Raw genomic sequence first — 15653 nt, forward strand, 5'->3', positions numbered from 1 at the left:
TGTAAAGTTCTGGGTGGGAACTTCCACTGGTTCTTGTATCTTAACGCTCACGATATTATACGAACAGTCAGAATCGTCCCTGCACTTATACTGTCTAGGCCGTCCGCCCACATGGGCGAACGGCTCAGCCTCCCCCTGATGGCCTTAACTGTTTTTTACTGGATACGTATGTCAGAATGCAGACGGATAGAAAGGCGCCAAGCAAGGACAAATAACAGTATCGAATCGTCTTGTGTGGAGAGAGGTGCACACGAGTGATGTCGGTCACATGTCCTTCGTTTTAGTCTTTGGTAATTAACTGAACGCATGAGCCTTTGGGGATGATTTTAAATGTGATTATTTTTTTTGTAGATTTATTTTGATATAAACCCGAATAATGACGTTTGAAAGTATGTCGCACAGAAATGACATCTAGCAGCAGCCAATAGAAAAGCACCATTTAGATGACGTTGCTCCCCGTGTTTTTTTTTTTTTTTTTTTTTTTTAATTATTGTGCACAAATAATACACATAAAATAATAATAATGATTAAATAAATAATAAAAACCAATACTAATACTGAAATTAACAAACTAAACTAAAATTAAGCATTTTTTTAAGGAACTAAACTAATAAAAACTAACAGAATCACCCTGAAAACTAATAAAAACTAACTAAAATGAAAAATTCCAAAACTATAATAACCCTACTGCCATATTACAAATAAATTGGTTTATATACTGTCGAATTTTTCTCAATATGCAAAAGCACAAATAATTTTTTTGTACAATTTTTAGGACTAAACACAATTTCTTTTCTTAAAATTATGTGGCCCTTGCGTCCTGATTTTCTGTATGTGGCCCTCAAATGAAAAAGTTGTGATATGTGGAGAGATGTGCTCAGTTTCAAAATAAATGCATAGTTCTTTTCTTTTATTTTTTTTTGACGCCATGATGGCCGGCCAGAGACTGTGGCTGGATATGGCCCATATAATCCCCATTTCAGCTATAACTGCTACTGTATATATACTACCAAAATAAGTCAACCCGGTGGCACCGCGTGGGGCAGTTGACATCCGCTATGGCCGCACAATTTCAAAAAGAATAAATATAATGTCGTAGTAGTGGCCATAATAAAAAAAGATAATGCAGGCCGGGGGTGCAATACCGCGTCGTCAACTTCTTTCGAACGAGTGTTCTGAAACTGTGTGGCTCGGTGACTGTTTTCGCTACAAATACGACTTTGAACAGGATGTGTGAAGTTTGATTTGTATTATGCTTATTATAATAGCTCAAGAGAAACGGAGTCTGTGCTATATTTTTGTGGCGGACCACATAGACAAAAACTAAAGGGCAGCTACAGTTGTACTGAAGCAGACGAACATCTATCCAGCAACATGTGAAAAGGGTTTTACACCATCATAAAACCTTATCCATGAACACAAAGAACGTGCGGTTTTATTATAGTAAAGGCAGCATTTATTAATTAAAAGAAGCACAGAGTGTTTTTATAGTTGGAAAGAATGATTGGACTCGTCTGCTTTCTTTGTTCTGAACTTGCTGGTAATTGATGTGATACAGATACAATCATTATCCTGTCTCGTTTTTTTTTTTCTTGTAAATCTTTTTTTGGAGCAATCTGTCCTTTTGCAAACTGTTTCTGTTGGCTCACCATTTGGGTGTCAAGTGAAACAATTGCAGACAGTACTTTTAATCTATTTCACCGCTATTTCCTTACTTGGTAGTTTCCAGTACATATTTTCAAACCATCTTACTAAGTTGTAACTGGCAAGGTCGTATGGTCAAGCAAATGCATTGTATCACTGTTGTATTCTGTGGAATTCTGACCTCCATCTACTGAATACAGCGACACTGTGCACTGAAATTATTATAATCAACGGAACGATTCCAAAACCTTGAAACAACAATTTTACACACTGTATGCACCTTTGCAACCAATTCAAAGTGTTGGCAAAGAGCGAACTGGCTGCTGTACGCAAAAACTGACTTTGAACATAAAATGTCATAATAACCTTGAATGGAGTATAATGAGAGCAGAGGAGAGGAAATTGGCATTAATTCCCAGCTTTTTCTTCTGAAAACAATTGACCAAAATCATAGTTGTTGTGTACTGAAAGGTTTGGATCCCAAATGCAGACACAAATAAGATTTTCTCCATGTATTCACATCGAGAGGCAGAAACTCAGAGGTGCAGTACACAGGACAGACAATAATCCGGCAAACCACCAAATTCTCAGACTGCACCCACAGACAGTCAATCGTAACGGACTAAAGAACAGACGTCACATAGGTCCCGACATGACCTAAAGGATTAAAGGTTGACATCACGAACATCACGTTTTGTAAACAAACACTTGTTACATCAGTACCTAAACAGTAGGGCTGGGTGTCCTTGGCTGTCTCACGATTCGATTCGATTATGAATTTTGGGTCTACGATCCGATTCAGAATAGATTTTCGATTCAAATGATTTTCGATTCGAAATTATTTGATTGACAAATGATTTCTGCTTCAATTTACAACTATGCACGACATTGTCACGATCTACTCGAGTCTGCTTTGCAAGACAAAATGACAAATAGACGTTATACTTTTTTTTTTGTTTAAACATTTATTAATTTTGTATTGTAAGTGCCTTTTTCCACAAAAAAACAGCATGTGGGCTACAACTGCCTTTTCCCATTCTTCTTCATTTCTAATTTAAATAAAATCGATTTTTTGATATTATCGATTCGATTCGATTAATAAATGAGAATCTCGATTCTTTTATGACTCGATTTTTTTGGCACACCCCTACTAAACAGACACATAACAGTCCAAGAACAGACATCACATAGGTCCCGACATCACCTAAAGGATTAAAGGTTGGCATCACGAACATCACGTTTTGTAAACAAACACTTGTTACATCAGTACCTAAACAGACACATAACAGGTCATGAACTCTGGCACAACTCTGGCGCATGCGAATCTGGCCATGACAATAGTTGTTTATTAATAGTTGTTGGGGAATACAATTAGTCTCCCATTACACTCTTTGAACCCCAAACTGCGCTTTGCAGCTTGCCTTGCTCCACCATTTCTTATGTTGCGCCTCTGGCATGGATTGAATCATGCAGAGTTGGCCCAAGGAGCTCCTATTGAGTATAAAACTCCCTGGGCTGCTGCTGCCACCCAACTGGACCCAGACAAATAATCCAATTATATACGCAGAACGCCCATTCATCTGGAACATACAGTATTTATACCCGTTTCATATCAGACCGCTCACAAAATGAAAAGAACAAACAATCTCCAAGGCGATCACACTTTGCTGGGTATCAAGCTGTCAAGTTGGGAAACAAAACATTGGATGTCAGTTTAACCTGCTGGGGCAGGTGGAAACGCAGTTTGCAAGACTGTTAATGGAGGGTTGGCAGCTGGTGGACACAGACATTTTTATTTCCCTATTTTTGTCCTTTCTGCAAGATTATTATTTTTTTTTCCAAGGGTGACTTAGCCACAAGGTGTAGCTAATCAACTCTAATTGAGTACCTCTGAGACATCTTTCATTGTGGCATTATCCACCATGTATTGAAGCTGACTAAATGAGCCGGCGTCTGAGTATGCCGTGACTCGAGGCAGTGCATACAGGCGTGGGGAAGAGATACACTACTGAGACAAATTACAAGTTTCACTCGCCAGTGATTTATTTTTGCCACTCTAATTCTGTGTAATACTACAGTATGAATCCAATCCACAATGGGTCGTGGCAAAAGCAGATGTCGTTTTATATTAAGCAGGGTGGTTGGTATCTTTATGTAATTATGAAAGTGGAAGTCAACCTGAAACATTTCTTGACAATAATGTTATATGTGTGACCTCACGAGTCTAAACATGACATTCATATGAACTCATTTACTCCAAATAACGTATAAATACGTTTTTTTTATGTTCTAAGTGTCCCAAAGACGTATTTATACGTTTTTTTTTAATGCTAGAGCATACAGAAGGCTTTGATGCAGCCTCTCAACTGCAAAGAACAGTTGCAGAAATGGTAGTTATTATACAAACGGCCAGCAGGTGGCAGCAGAGCAAAGGAGATCAACCAGGGCCATCTAGAAAAAAAGCTCAATTACTTACAATTTTAAATAGATTTGTGAAAACTGATGAAACTTAGCTCTCTTCTAATGCTAATTGCTGCAAAACGGAAACAGATAGAAACATACTTTTTTTCCTGATGAAAGAAGAGACTTTAATATTTCTTTTGATAGGTTCCATGCTTTTATAGCAATAGAAGACAATATTCTGTGGGCCTTGCAAAATCAGTCAAAATCCAGTAAAACAGCCAGGAGCGAACGGGACTGCTTCTGTGAAAATGGCTGGGGGTGAATGAGTTAAAGAGTTAACTAATTAATTAATCATGAAAAATTATCGCATTAATCATGTATTAACGCAGATTAATCGCACTTTTAATTTTGACTGCAGATGATCCTTTAGGTTGATAGCGGATGGCTTCGTTAAAGGTAGCACAGGTTGTGTTTGAAAAATAAACATAACATGCATTTAATAAATGTTTGAGTGTGACATTCAGAATATTTGTTCATGTCAAACTATTGGGGTCATTTTTTTCCACTTTAAATTATGCAAGTAATTAACTGATTAGAAAAACAGGAGGATGAGCATGTGACGGATCCTTGCACTGTATAAACAAAAGTATTGAGGCAAACCCTGCTTAATAATATCTAAATCATTCACTGAATTAATCCTTAACCACTCCTAAATCTTGCAACATCTTTTCTGGATAATTTTATGCCTCCAGCTTGTGTCACTGAGGTTTGGCAGGCCCTTTTTCTGTTCCAGCTTGACTGTGCCCCAGTGCACAAAACCAAGCTCCACAAGGTGGTTGTGGCCGACGTTGGTGTCGAAGGACTTGACAGCACCTAACCTCAATTCCATCAGAAACCTTTTTGGATGAACTAGAGCAGTGATTTTGGGCCAACCCGGGAACTCTTATTTCCAATATCAGTGCCTCTGACCAAATTTCTTCTTCGATAAATAGAGTGGGGGGGGGGGGCACACAAAAACATCCAACAAAATCTTTCAAACCTTCACATTAACTCTTTGACTGCCAAACCTTATCCAAACAACCGTGCCAGTGCCAGACGATTTTCACTCATCTTTCAAAGTAAAAACAATATTGGGCCGTATGACTACATAAACCTGGTGGATACCATATGAAAGATTGGATTCCATTCTTTCATGAGAAAAAAAAGGATGTTTTACCTTAGTCTGTTCTTTAGTAATCACCATTTGAAAATGGGTCATTTTGTGAAAAGATCATTTCTTTTGCACAACAGTGACTTTGACACTAATATTGTTTGTTTAGTGACACTCTGTGAATTAGATTTAATGTGACAAAGGCTTTGAGCATTCACGTCATCCTTGAAAACGTTAAATTGCATCAGATTCGTCATGTTTCAGTGTAATTCCATATACCATTGAAAAGAGATACAATGCTGCCATCTGCTGGCCATAGTTAGTGGGTGTTTTTGATTTCACAACCCCAATGACAAGACAAGACGTTGCACTGCCCATTGATTAAAAAAAAAATAAAATAAAACATACTAAACGTCAATTAACGTTTATGGCGGAATTCATTAGGATTTTAGAATACGTAATTTGACGTTTTTGGCAGTTGAAGAATTAAAATCAAGCTTTTATCATCACAAAGTTGGACTGATTCATTTGTTCCCTCTTCTGAATGAACTGTTAAAGCAGTGGTCCTAAACTACCGGTTTAGGGGCCATATTTTGCGCTTCGTGCATTTCTAGCTGGTAAGATGTTCGTGCTCCCCCCCCCCTTCGACAACCACGAACACGAAATTTTTACCTGTGGCCGTGATTGGTTAAAACGAACGTGTTGAATGTCGCATCGTCCAATCAGCCTTTTCCGGACCAAATTACTGTGGAGAAGGTACCAGATGGATCTGCTCGCAAAAAATTTGAACCAGCCAGTCTCATCGTCTTTAAACTGTCCCTGTGCTTATGTCATGTTTGTATCCAAAATTAGCTTTGCAATGAAACGATCTGACAATGTTTGTTTCAAGAAATGAAACATCTTCATTGATTTAAGTAGTTTAGTTGCACTTGAGTGGAGTCCACAAGTGTCTGGACTTTGCGGTGTTTTTCGATAACACTCTTGTGGAGGATTATAACAAGATGCGGTTGATGTATTTTATTTAATTATTGCGACGAAACCATTTGATGATCCAGCACTGAGACAGATGTTAAGACGGGGGATCCCTCTGACTGCTAGTCTGGCTAATCTGCAGCGACAGCTGCGTGATGACACCATGAATTAGTCCTTGCTCATGCAAATAGAGCGCATATGGCAATGTTGGATCTAACCGAAGAGGAGTGGCAGGGGATGTGGAAAGGACATTGACTTGGAAGTTAGTGAGATGGCGATGAGCTCCAAGTCTGAACGGATACATTTTTAACCACTCTCACTTGGATGATGCTTAAATTATGGATTCTTGAGGTACAGAAAACAATTGTATCTGGCACATAGACAACTTGTCTTCAAAATGATGGAGCAGTTGTTCAGGTTAATGTGATGATGTTGCTGACCTGTGACTGCGGGAGGGCAAAGCAATCATTTTCACATCGACAGAGTTGCTACGTCCCCCGACACCGGTTCGGTTCGGTCGCCAGATTGGTAGATCTTTGCTGACATTTTGGGGGCTTAATTGACATTTGTTAGGAGGCAGTTATTGGACTCGCAGCAATAGCAAGTTGTTATCATCTCGATTCTCTTCACTTCAGTGGTCCCGTATGCTTTGCTTGTGCGCACACAAGCACACTGCGCAACAGTTGTATTTGTATTCCGTTGGCCTCAAGGCAGTGATTGAGGAAGAGTCACAGTGATAGCCTATACTTTTTTACTTACACTGACATGTCTTTTAAGATGAAAGGGACAATTGTCTGGCAGGCTCTCAGGTACTGCTTTTAGCGAAATTCTACTTTTCAAACAATAAAACAGGAAGGAAGCAGGTTCTTGACTTTTAACCCTATCAAAACGGTATTTTGGCTGTAGAAGTTGTAAGGTCTTGTTTAGACAATAGTGGGGGCTGTTGTTCTTTTGTTATTGAAATGACAACCCCCAATTCCAATCACGTTGAATTATTTCCGAGTCCTTTTCCACCTATATTCAATTGGATACACTACAAGGACATATTTGCTCATTATCGTTTTTGATGCCTGCAACAACGTTCCAAAAAATGCTGGTAGACCGGGAACAAAAGACTGGGAACTTTGTGGAATGCTCCAAAATCACCTGTTTGGAACATTCTACAGGTGAACAGGTTAATTGGAATCAGATGAGTGTTATGTTATGTTAGCTATTAGCAAATAGCTGAACAGTTTAAGAACATTTCTCAATGTGCATTTGTAAGGAATTCCGCTATTTCAAGAATATTATCAAAAGATTCAGATAATCTTTATCCATCTCTGCATGTAAGCAGCAAGTCCAAAAACTTTCCATCCATCCATCCATCCATCCATTTTCTTCCGAAAACCACTGTCAGCTCACATCGTCATCAGGGTTTGTGAATCCAGGTCCAGAAAGTAAAAACCCTGAAACAGTTTGTTTAACCACAGGTGCTTCTACCCCCTTCCGTCACTGCTTAGTTCATCAATTTCTTTTTAACTTTCCCGTCCATGGTCAACGAACTGGACGCCCGTCATTGACGGATTGACGGACCTTTTGTCAATATTGACGGAATGTTCAATCATAGATTGGATAAGTGAAAGGTTATGAGAAGATGTGATGGGCATTCTGCGTTGGGGTTGTTTAGAGAGAACTGGTAATTTTTCTGTTTTTTTTGTCATTAGTTACTATTTGTAGTATTAACTCATTCACTCCCAGCCATTTTCATGTTCTATTGCTATAAAAACATGGAACCTACCAAAAGGAAAAAAAAAGTACGGTATATTTTTTATCTGTTTTTATGTTTTGTAGCAATTAGCATTAGAATTAGCTAAGTTTCATCATTATTCACAAACCTGTTGAAAATACTTGGAAAAATAGCTTGTTGCAACGTGGACCTGGTTGATCTCTTATCCTTTTTTACTTTTTGCTGACACCTGCTGGCCGTTTTTATTTTATTATTTTTTTTTAACTACCATCGCTTTAAGCGACCACTTCAGGTCAGAAACTGCATCAAAGCCTTCATACAAAAACTCTAGCAAACAAAAACCTAAAAAACGTATAAATATGTTTTTGGGAGTGAATGAGTTAATTGTGTGTTTACTTCGATCTAACACTGTCACAACAATAGTGTTACATTTTATGTTAATATCTGTGCAAAACACCAACCTAATGTCGTATCTTGTAAGGTACAAAGTACCAACCACCCTGAAGTGCACAACCGTGACCCAAATGATGTGCTTGTGAGCCCACACAAATGCAGTGATACATTGTCGAAATCAGTATCCACTCCGTCGACACACACGTCTGCCCTCCGAAGGCCTGGCCCCTGCCCCGCTGAATGGTTAGTGGGCCGCCTGCAGAGCAGTGTCAGGGGTCGTAATTGAAGTTAGAACTATATTCCTGGCAACACAGGCAGTGTTGACTGGCAGGGAGGAAACGCCAATAGGTCAGACTACAACCCTTAGCCCCATGGGATTGTAGGGTCAAAGACGACAACCTGTCTGGCTCCAGTGAACATCAATGAATGTAAAACCTCAAACCCACACAAGCTGGGTAGTTGGAAATGATCACTTTGTACAACATCGAGGACCTTGATGCCAACGTTAGTAACTACAATAGGCTGACAGTATGATGTTTTTTTCCCCCATGGCGACTACTTGTAGTCTATAAAATTGTCACACAAGCCTCTCCACCTGTCTTAATACATATGGCAGATCCATACAGAGCTGTTAACTCATTCACTCCCAGCCATTTTCACAGAAGAAATCCTATTCACTCCCGACTGTTTTACTAGATTTTGACTAATTTTGCAAGGCCCACAGAATATTGTGTTCCATTGCTATAAAAACATGGAATCTATCAAAAGAAAGATTAAAGTCTCTTCTTTCATCAGGAAAAAAAAGTATGTTTCCATCTGTTTCCGTTTTGCAGCAATTAGCATTAGAAGAGAGCTAAATTTAATCAGTTTTCACAAATCAATTTAAAATTGTAAGTAATTGAGCTATTTTTCTAGATGGCCCTGGTTGATTTCCTTTGCTCTGCTGCCACCTGCTGGCCGTTTGTGTAATAACTACCATTTCTGCAACCGTTCTTTGCAGTTGAGAGTAGGGGTGTTAAAAAAAAATCGATTCGGCGATATATCGCGATACTACATCGCGCGATTCTCGAATCGATTCAATAATAGGAAAAATCGATTTTTTTTATTTTTTTTTTTTTTATTTTTTTTTTTAAGGATTCACACCTTAAGCATGGAAGAATGTTATATGAACGGAACATTAAGCCTTAATATTTTATTTTAATGCTGTTTAAACATGAAACAGATTACAACCTCTATAAGACTGAAATTTCAGATAAATAAATAATACATTTTCATATAAATCTTACACTCTACAAGCTTACTGATTAGTATTTTCTAAATTTGAATGAAAAAAAATCGCAACAATCGACTTATAAATTCGTATCGGGATTAATCGGTATCGAATCGAATCGTGACCTGTGAATCGTGATACGAATCGAATCGTCAGGTACGAGGCAATTCACACCCCTAGTTGAGAGGCTGCATCAAAGCCTTATGAAAACAAACAAAAAAACGTATAAATACGTCTTTGGGACACTTAAAACATAAAAAAAACATATTTACACGTTATTGGGAGCAAATGAGTTACTCATGAGCTATATTAAGTAATAAAACGCTTGATGTAAGATGGTAAGATGAAGGGAACTCCACATTTCTGGCATCTTAACCCAACCATTTAGGAAAGAATAACATATGTCATGATTTTACATGCAATTTCATTGCAGCTTTCCAGTGAACGTGTTACTAGTGATAGCATGAAGTGGTATCTGCAGCCCTCAAGGATAACACATCCTTTTATGCCACGGGCAGAAGATTTGTTGTGTCTCCTTGCGTGGTATCAAAAGAGAGCAGTACAAGCGTGAAGGGAACTGTAGGAGCTCAACCACCCAGCAGCAGGACTGCTACCTCCTCTTTTGTGCCAGAGCCCGACAAATTGACCACGTGGGGGAATTTCTCAGTCCAATCTGGCAAAAACTGACTCCCATGAAGGCCTGAAATCCACAAGTGGAGCCCGAGTTACTTCAAATGCAACTATAAATGGTGTACCATTGATGGAAACGATAACGAAATGGAAATTGACGAGTGGGATTGCAGCTGTTTTAGCTCAATAAGGAGAATTCTACCAGGGGTCGATAACAAAAGAACAGGACACCAGAAAGTGAGTAGCACAAAAGCTTTGTAGCCAAATAGAAGGTTGACGGACGGCACGGTGGTTGACTGGTTAGCACGTCCGCCTCCCAGTTCTGAGGACTTGGGTTCGAGTCCGGGCTCCGGCCTTCCTGGGTGGAGTTTGCATGTTCTCCCCGTGCCTGCGTGGGTCTTCTTCCGGGTACTCCGGTCTCCTCCCACATTCCAAAGACATGCATGGCAGGTTAATTGGCGCTCCAAATTGTCCCGAGGTGTGCTTGTAAGTGTGGATGGTTGTTCGTCTCTGTGTGCCCTGCGATTGGCTGGCAACCAGTCCGGGGTGTCCCCCGCCTACTGCCCGGAGCCAGCTGAGATAGGCGCCAGCACCCCCCGCGAGGAATAAGCGGTCAATAAAACGGATGGATGGGTGACAAGAAGTGAAATCCTTTGCTTCAAAAAAAAAAAAAAAAAAAAAAAATCCATCAGGAAAGCTCGCTTTGCACCAAATACCGTCTGTAATCCCGTTTGTTGGTATCCCAAAGTAATTGGGTCTTGTAATATAGCTGAACATGGCAATTGCAATGGAATCAAACAACATTTTACTCGAGCCATGTGCTAATCCCCCTAAATCCAGAAAAAAATATATTTGTACTTAAAGTTGTTGTTGATACTGGACCTTGCATGAGTCACTATGACACAGCCCAACGTTTTGCTTTCTCCCATCATAAACTATAAATAAATAAATAAATAAAATATTGGATTGTCTGAGTGTGTGTCCGCGCACCTTTTTATGAGTGCTGTTTATGCTGTATGCAATTTAGCCATGAGGGGGCAGTGTGTTTCCTTGCATTGAGATTCACCTTGTAGCTACATTTTAAGGAGTAGAAGAAGAAAGTAGCTGTTGACTTTCATCAATAAAACGTGTTATGCAGTGTAAGAAGAGTACATGAATGAGTACTGTTAATATGCTTTTCGGTGTACATTCATACATCGTGATTTTATTAATCGTGATTAAACGTTTTTGGCGGTCAAAGAGTTAACATGTTAATCTGGCCAAAGGACCAAAAAAAAAAAAAAAAAAATGCCGACAAGGCCTTCTGGTCTTGTTGCTCTGTCAAGCCTGATGAAAAAAATATATTAACTCATTCACTGCCTTTGACGGAAAAAGACGTCAAATGATGCAATGCATTTTTGCTGGGCTGGCAGTGAATGTGTTAATGCATCGATTCTTTCATTTTCAAACAGGACCTTGAAGAAGGATGTTTTACACAATTGTGTGAAAGATAACAAATCGCCATCAACACCAACAGACCTCCTCCACCGTCTGGACCATTTGGACTGCAAGCTGACACCATTTGCGAAAGGTGGGCTAAATCATATATTTTGTCCGTTTCTACTTCTCTGATCTTCGTGGCTCTCTCTGGGGTGACTCATTGTTTTTGGCTAAATAGCACTTGTTTGTTTTTTTTTTTTTGTTTTTTTTCTTTTTCACACGTTTCACTTCCTCCCTCGGAAAATGTTCCATCTGCCCTGGCTGTCAGGTAACAGCGCCGGCACATCTGCATCTGTTTTCGGAGCAGTGCAGCTGTGACCTCTGTTTTTGATATGCAAAAAGAAAACATTTAATATGGCATTCACCATCTGTAGACGATGGGGGGGGGGGGAAGGCATTTTGAAAAAACGGTCGTGTGTTTATAGCTGTGTTCTATGCACAGAAAGGATGCTTAGACAACACAAAAAAAATCCTGCAGATCTTTCATCGCTATTGAATTATAGACCTTGCGCGTGTTTTATTAAGTTAAATGAAAACCATTAAAACAAATGAGTTTATCAGCACTATGTTAGAGTATGAGTTTAGTTCAAAACAAATTGAGTCGATTTTTTTTATTTTTTTTTTCCCTCCCACTGGCAGCAAGATAAAAGATGAAGGTCTTAAAGAGGATCTTTACCTTGGCAGTGGAGTTAGTTTTGCAACAGATCACAGACAAGCACTCTGCACATTGCCTTCCTACACGTAAAACCTCATTTCTAAGTAAAGTAAACCCTTTATTTAGGCCCCGGGGTGTCCAAACTACATAAATAAACTACGTAAATAACATTTACGGCCCGCCGTCCGTTTTTTTCGTGGCCCGCAACGTGCTAAAAATGGCATTTGACTCAGTTTCAAATAAAAAAAACAAAAATGTTTGGCGATGTCAAAGGAAGAAGGGAGGGTGTCGAAAAACACAGGTGCTATTAACACATTCATTGCCAGACCAACAAAAAATGCATACTTTGACGTCTTTTTCCGTCAATGGCAGTGAATGAGTTAAAGGTTATTTTAGTTAACTAAAACTAACGGAAAAAAACAACAACCTAAAATTCAAAAAACAATTCGTTAACGAAATAAAAACAGATGCTTTTAAAAAAAAAAGGAAACTAACTGAAACTACATTTTATGTTTACAAAACTAACTACAATAAAACTAACTATAATTATAGCAAACGTCCTTCATTTTAGTCTTTGGTAATTAATTTAATGCACGAGACTTTGGAGATGATTTTAAATGTGATTTTTAGTAGATTTATTTTGATATAAACCTGAATAATGATGTCACACCCATGGTGTTTTTTTTTTTTTAAATATTGCGCACAATAGTACACATTAAAAAACAAAACAAAAACTAAAACTAATACTGAAACTAACTAAACTAAAACTAAGCATTTACTAAAGAACTAAAACTAATTAAAAAAAAACCTAACAGAACCACCCTGAAAACTAATTCAAACTAAATAAAAAAATAAATAAAATAAAATGAAAAATTCCAAAACTATAATAACCCTGCATATTACTATGAATGCATAGAAAATATAAGACACCACAAGACCTAAGTCTTGACCTGTCTTGACTGTATTATTCCCCATTGTGCGCCTACTCCCGTGTTTGCAATTTCGTCACTTGAGGGTTGACCTGGAGGCGGCTGACAAGAAGGTTGATGAGCGTCTCTGTGGCACTGCCTCGTACATAGCAATGAGATTAACGCAACCAGCAGAAGTGCATATGTGTGCGTTTTTTTTTATGCAAGCTGTGGTTTCGGTGAAGAATTGGAAGTTGAGCTGGGATCAGGCACCCCGTGGTGCTGGCGTCAGACGAGTCGAAAAACACTTTGGAAATACACTCTTACGAACACGGTCTTATTTGCAGACAAAACACACCCACCTCGTCATCTCGACAGTACAGTGTCAGACGGTATGTTTTTCAAATTAAATGAAGTGTTGCGAATAAAACCTAATTTGTGCAAACCGCAAATTGCAGCCAAGACTCTGTAACAACCCTTCAAAATAGTTTTGCACATGTGAAAAAGCAATCTGTTAACAATATATGCATGCCGTCACCTCGCACCTCTCAAATTAGCTGTAATTATTGCTTTAATGATTGTGCATTGAAAAAAAACCCATCTCAATATGTTGTTACTGTTATACATGGGTGGCCAACATATATAACCTCGCTGTGCTAAAATTGGATTTAATGTGAAAAGCAACAGCAATGCAGAAATACTTTATTAGCGGTGGCACGCTGGAGTGCTTTAGATCCTATTTGGCAAACAGGACTTTTTGCATCGGTTAAATTGGACTGGCAAATTGGTGCTGTTGTTAAATCCAGCTTTAAAAAAAAATCCTAAGAAGCTGGCTAAGGTAAAGCCTCTCCTTCCACAACAGCACTTAAACACAGCAGTCCACGCCTTTGTTATATCTTGGCTGGATTACAGTAATGCACTTGATTTTGCATCTCAACTGGAGCTCGTAAGAGGGAGCACATAACTCCACTTCGGATCTCCCTTCACTAGCTCCCTGTACACTTCAGAATTCATTTAAAAATGTGTTTAGAAATCTTTAAATGGTTTTTGCCCACCTTACCTCTCCGAGTTGTGGGAGTGGGGCTTCTGAATTGAATTAGGGCGTTTGCGTTGATAGCGTGGACTGAAAACTGGTGAAAGCCTTCGTGGAGCCAGTGAATATGTGTTGGCTGTATATTTGACTTGTGGTGTTGTCCCAGCTGAGCAAAGCTTTTGACGGTTTATGTGCGTGTGTGCACATTAGAAATAGAGCACTGCGGCAAACAAACGGCAACAAAAAATATAGCTTGAACCTGCTGAAAATTTTTTGTGAGGATGAATTAACAGGAGTACCAATTATGTCAATGGCTTCAGGACACATGACATTTTAATTTAGTTTGAAATTCCCCGGAGACAGTTTAATTAGTTCCAATATAAAGTAAATGAAATATATTCCCAGGGTTATATGACCACAAACGGTTGTATTTGGGCAAGGAAAAAAAAAAAAAAACAATCATTGAAAACGATGTGACTCACTCTTTGGAAGTACATGCTACTGAAATGGGTTGAAATTGTATATTTTTAGCACCATTTTGGCACTGATACAGTGGTGACATACAGCATGGGACATCTGACTTCTTGGTTTTGGCTCAAGATTAAAGGGCACCCATTAAGAGCCAGAAGTTGAGGAACCTTGTACAATCGCCAAAAGGATACGCGCTTGGGCTATATGGAAAAACACAGAGCTCATTTCCTTTAACGGCACCACCCTAATCCTATTTCTTCTCCAAGTGTAATTGAGAATGAGAGCGGAACATCTTCCTAAGTTGCTGAGGTCGGTCGAAGAAATATACAGAAAAAGAGGTGAGATCGATACTGTCACTAAAATATCGATCTATTAGTTTAGTTTCAGTTTGGCTCAACTTTGTAGTAGATTGCATGAACACATACAGTATTGTACTCAAAAAATGTTCTTTTGTTTACATTTGTTGTTGTTCACTACAATTACATAAAATGTCGCAATCATTTAACTACAAGTTACTACTCAATAATTACGAGTAATACTACTCCTGTTTCTACGACTACTACTACTATTATTACTAGTAATTAATAGGTAATTATTTTGTAATTTTCAGTTCCTTTGTTTCCTAAATTAGCATTCAGCTATTAGCATTCAGCTTTCAGCATTCCCACGCAATTTCTCCAGAAATTGCACTTAGTCTAGTTGCTACATAGAACGGACTTATAGTGACCTATTGTAGATGAGTCCAATTGTTGACAGCTTTTCTTACTACAGTCCTACTACAGCTAATCAATGAAAAACTTAACAGATGTTATATAAACATACATTTGTAAACACCCTTTCTCAATAAAAGCCAGGCAAAAAGTTTACAATTCAAGTAAATTGATATTTGACTAATGCACAGAGTTTAAAGTCAAGTATG

The 15653-nt window shown here is 38.7% G+C and overlaps 1 protein-coding gene across 4 annotated transcripts in view; it reads left to right on the top strand.

Annotated features, from left to right (window-relative positions):
* The window catches only part of LOC144010111 (uncharacterized), a 292179-nt gene that overhangs the window by 71277 nt on the left and 205249 nt on the right, over window positions 1-15653 (top strand). For all 4 annotated transcript variants that reach the window (XR_013281142.1, XM_077510235.1, XM_077510236.1 and 1 more), the window contains one exon: window positions 11640-11758. Coding sequence is in view for 3 of the 4 variants with exons in the window: in XM_077510235.1 (XP_077366361.1) it covers window positions 11640-11758 (119 nt within the window). In the remaining variant the exon portion in view is untranslated. The remainder of the gene's footprint in view (window positions 1-11639; window positions 11759-15653) is intronic.

Source organism: Festucalex cinctus, chromosome 21 (genome assembly GCF_051991245.1).
Source record: "Festucalex cinctus isolate MCC-2025b chromosome 21, RoL_Fcin_1.0, whole genome shotgun sequence".
NCBI classification, from domain to species: Eukaryota; Metazoa; Chordata; class Actinopteri; order Syngnathiformes; family Syngnathidae; genus Festucalex; species Festucalex cinctus.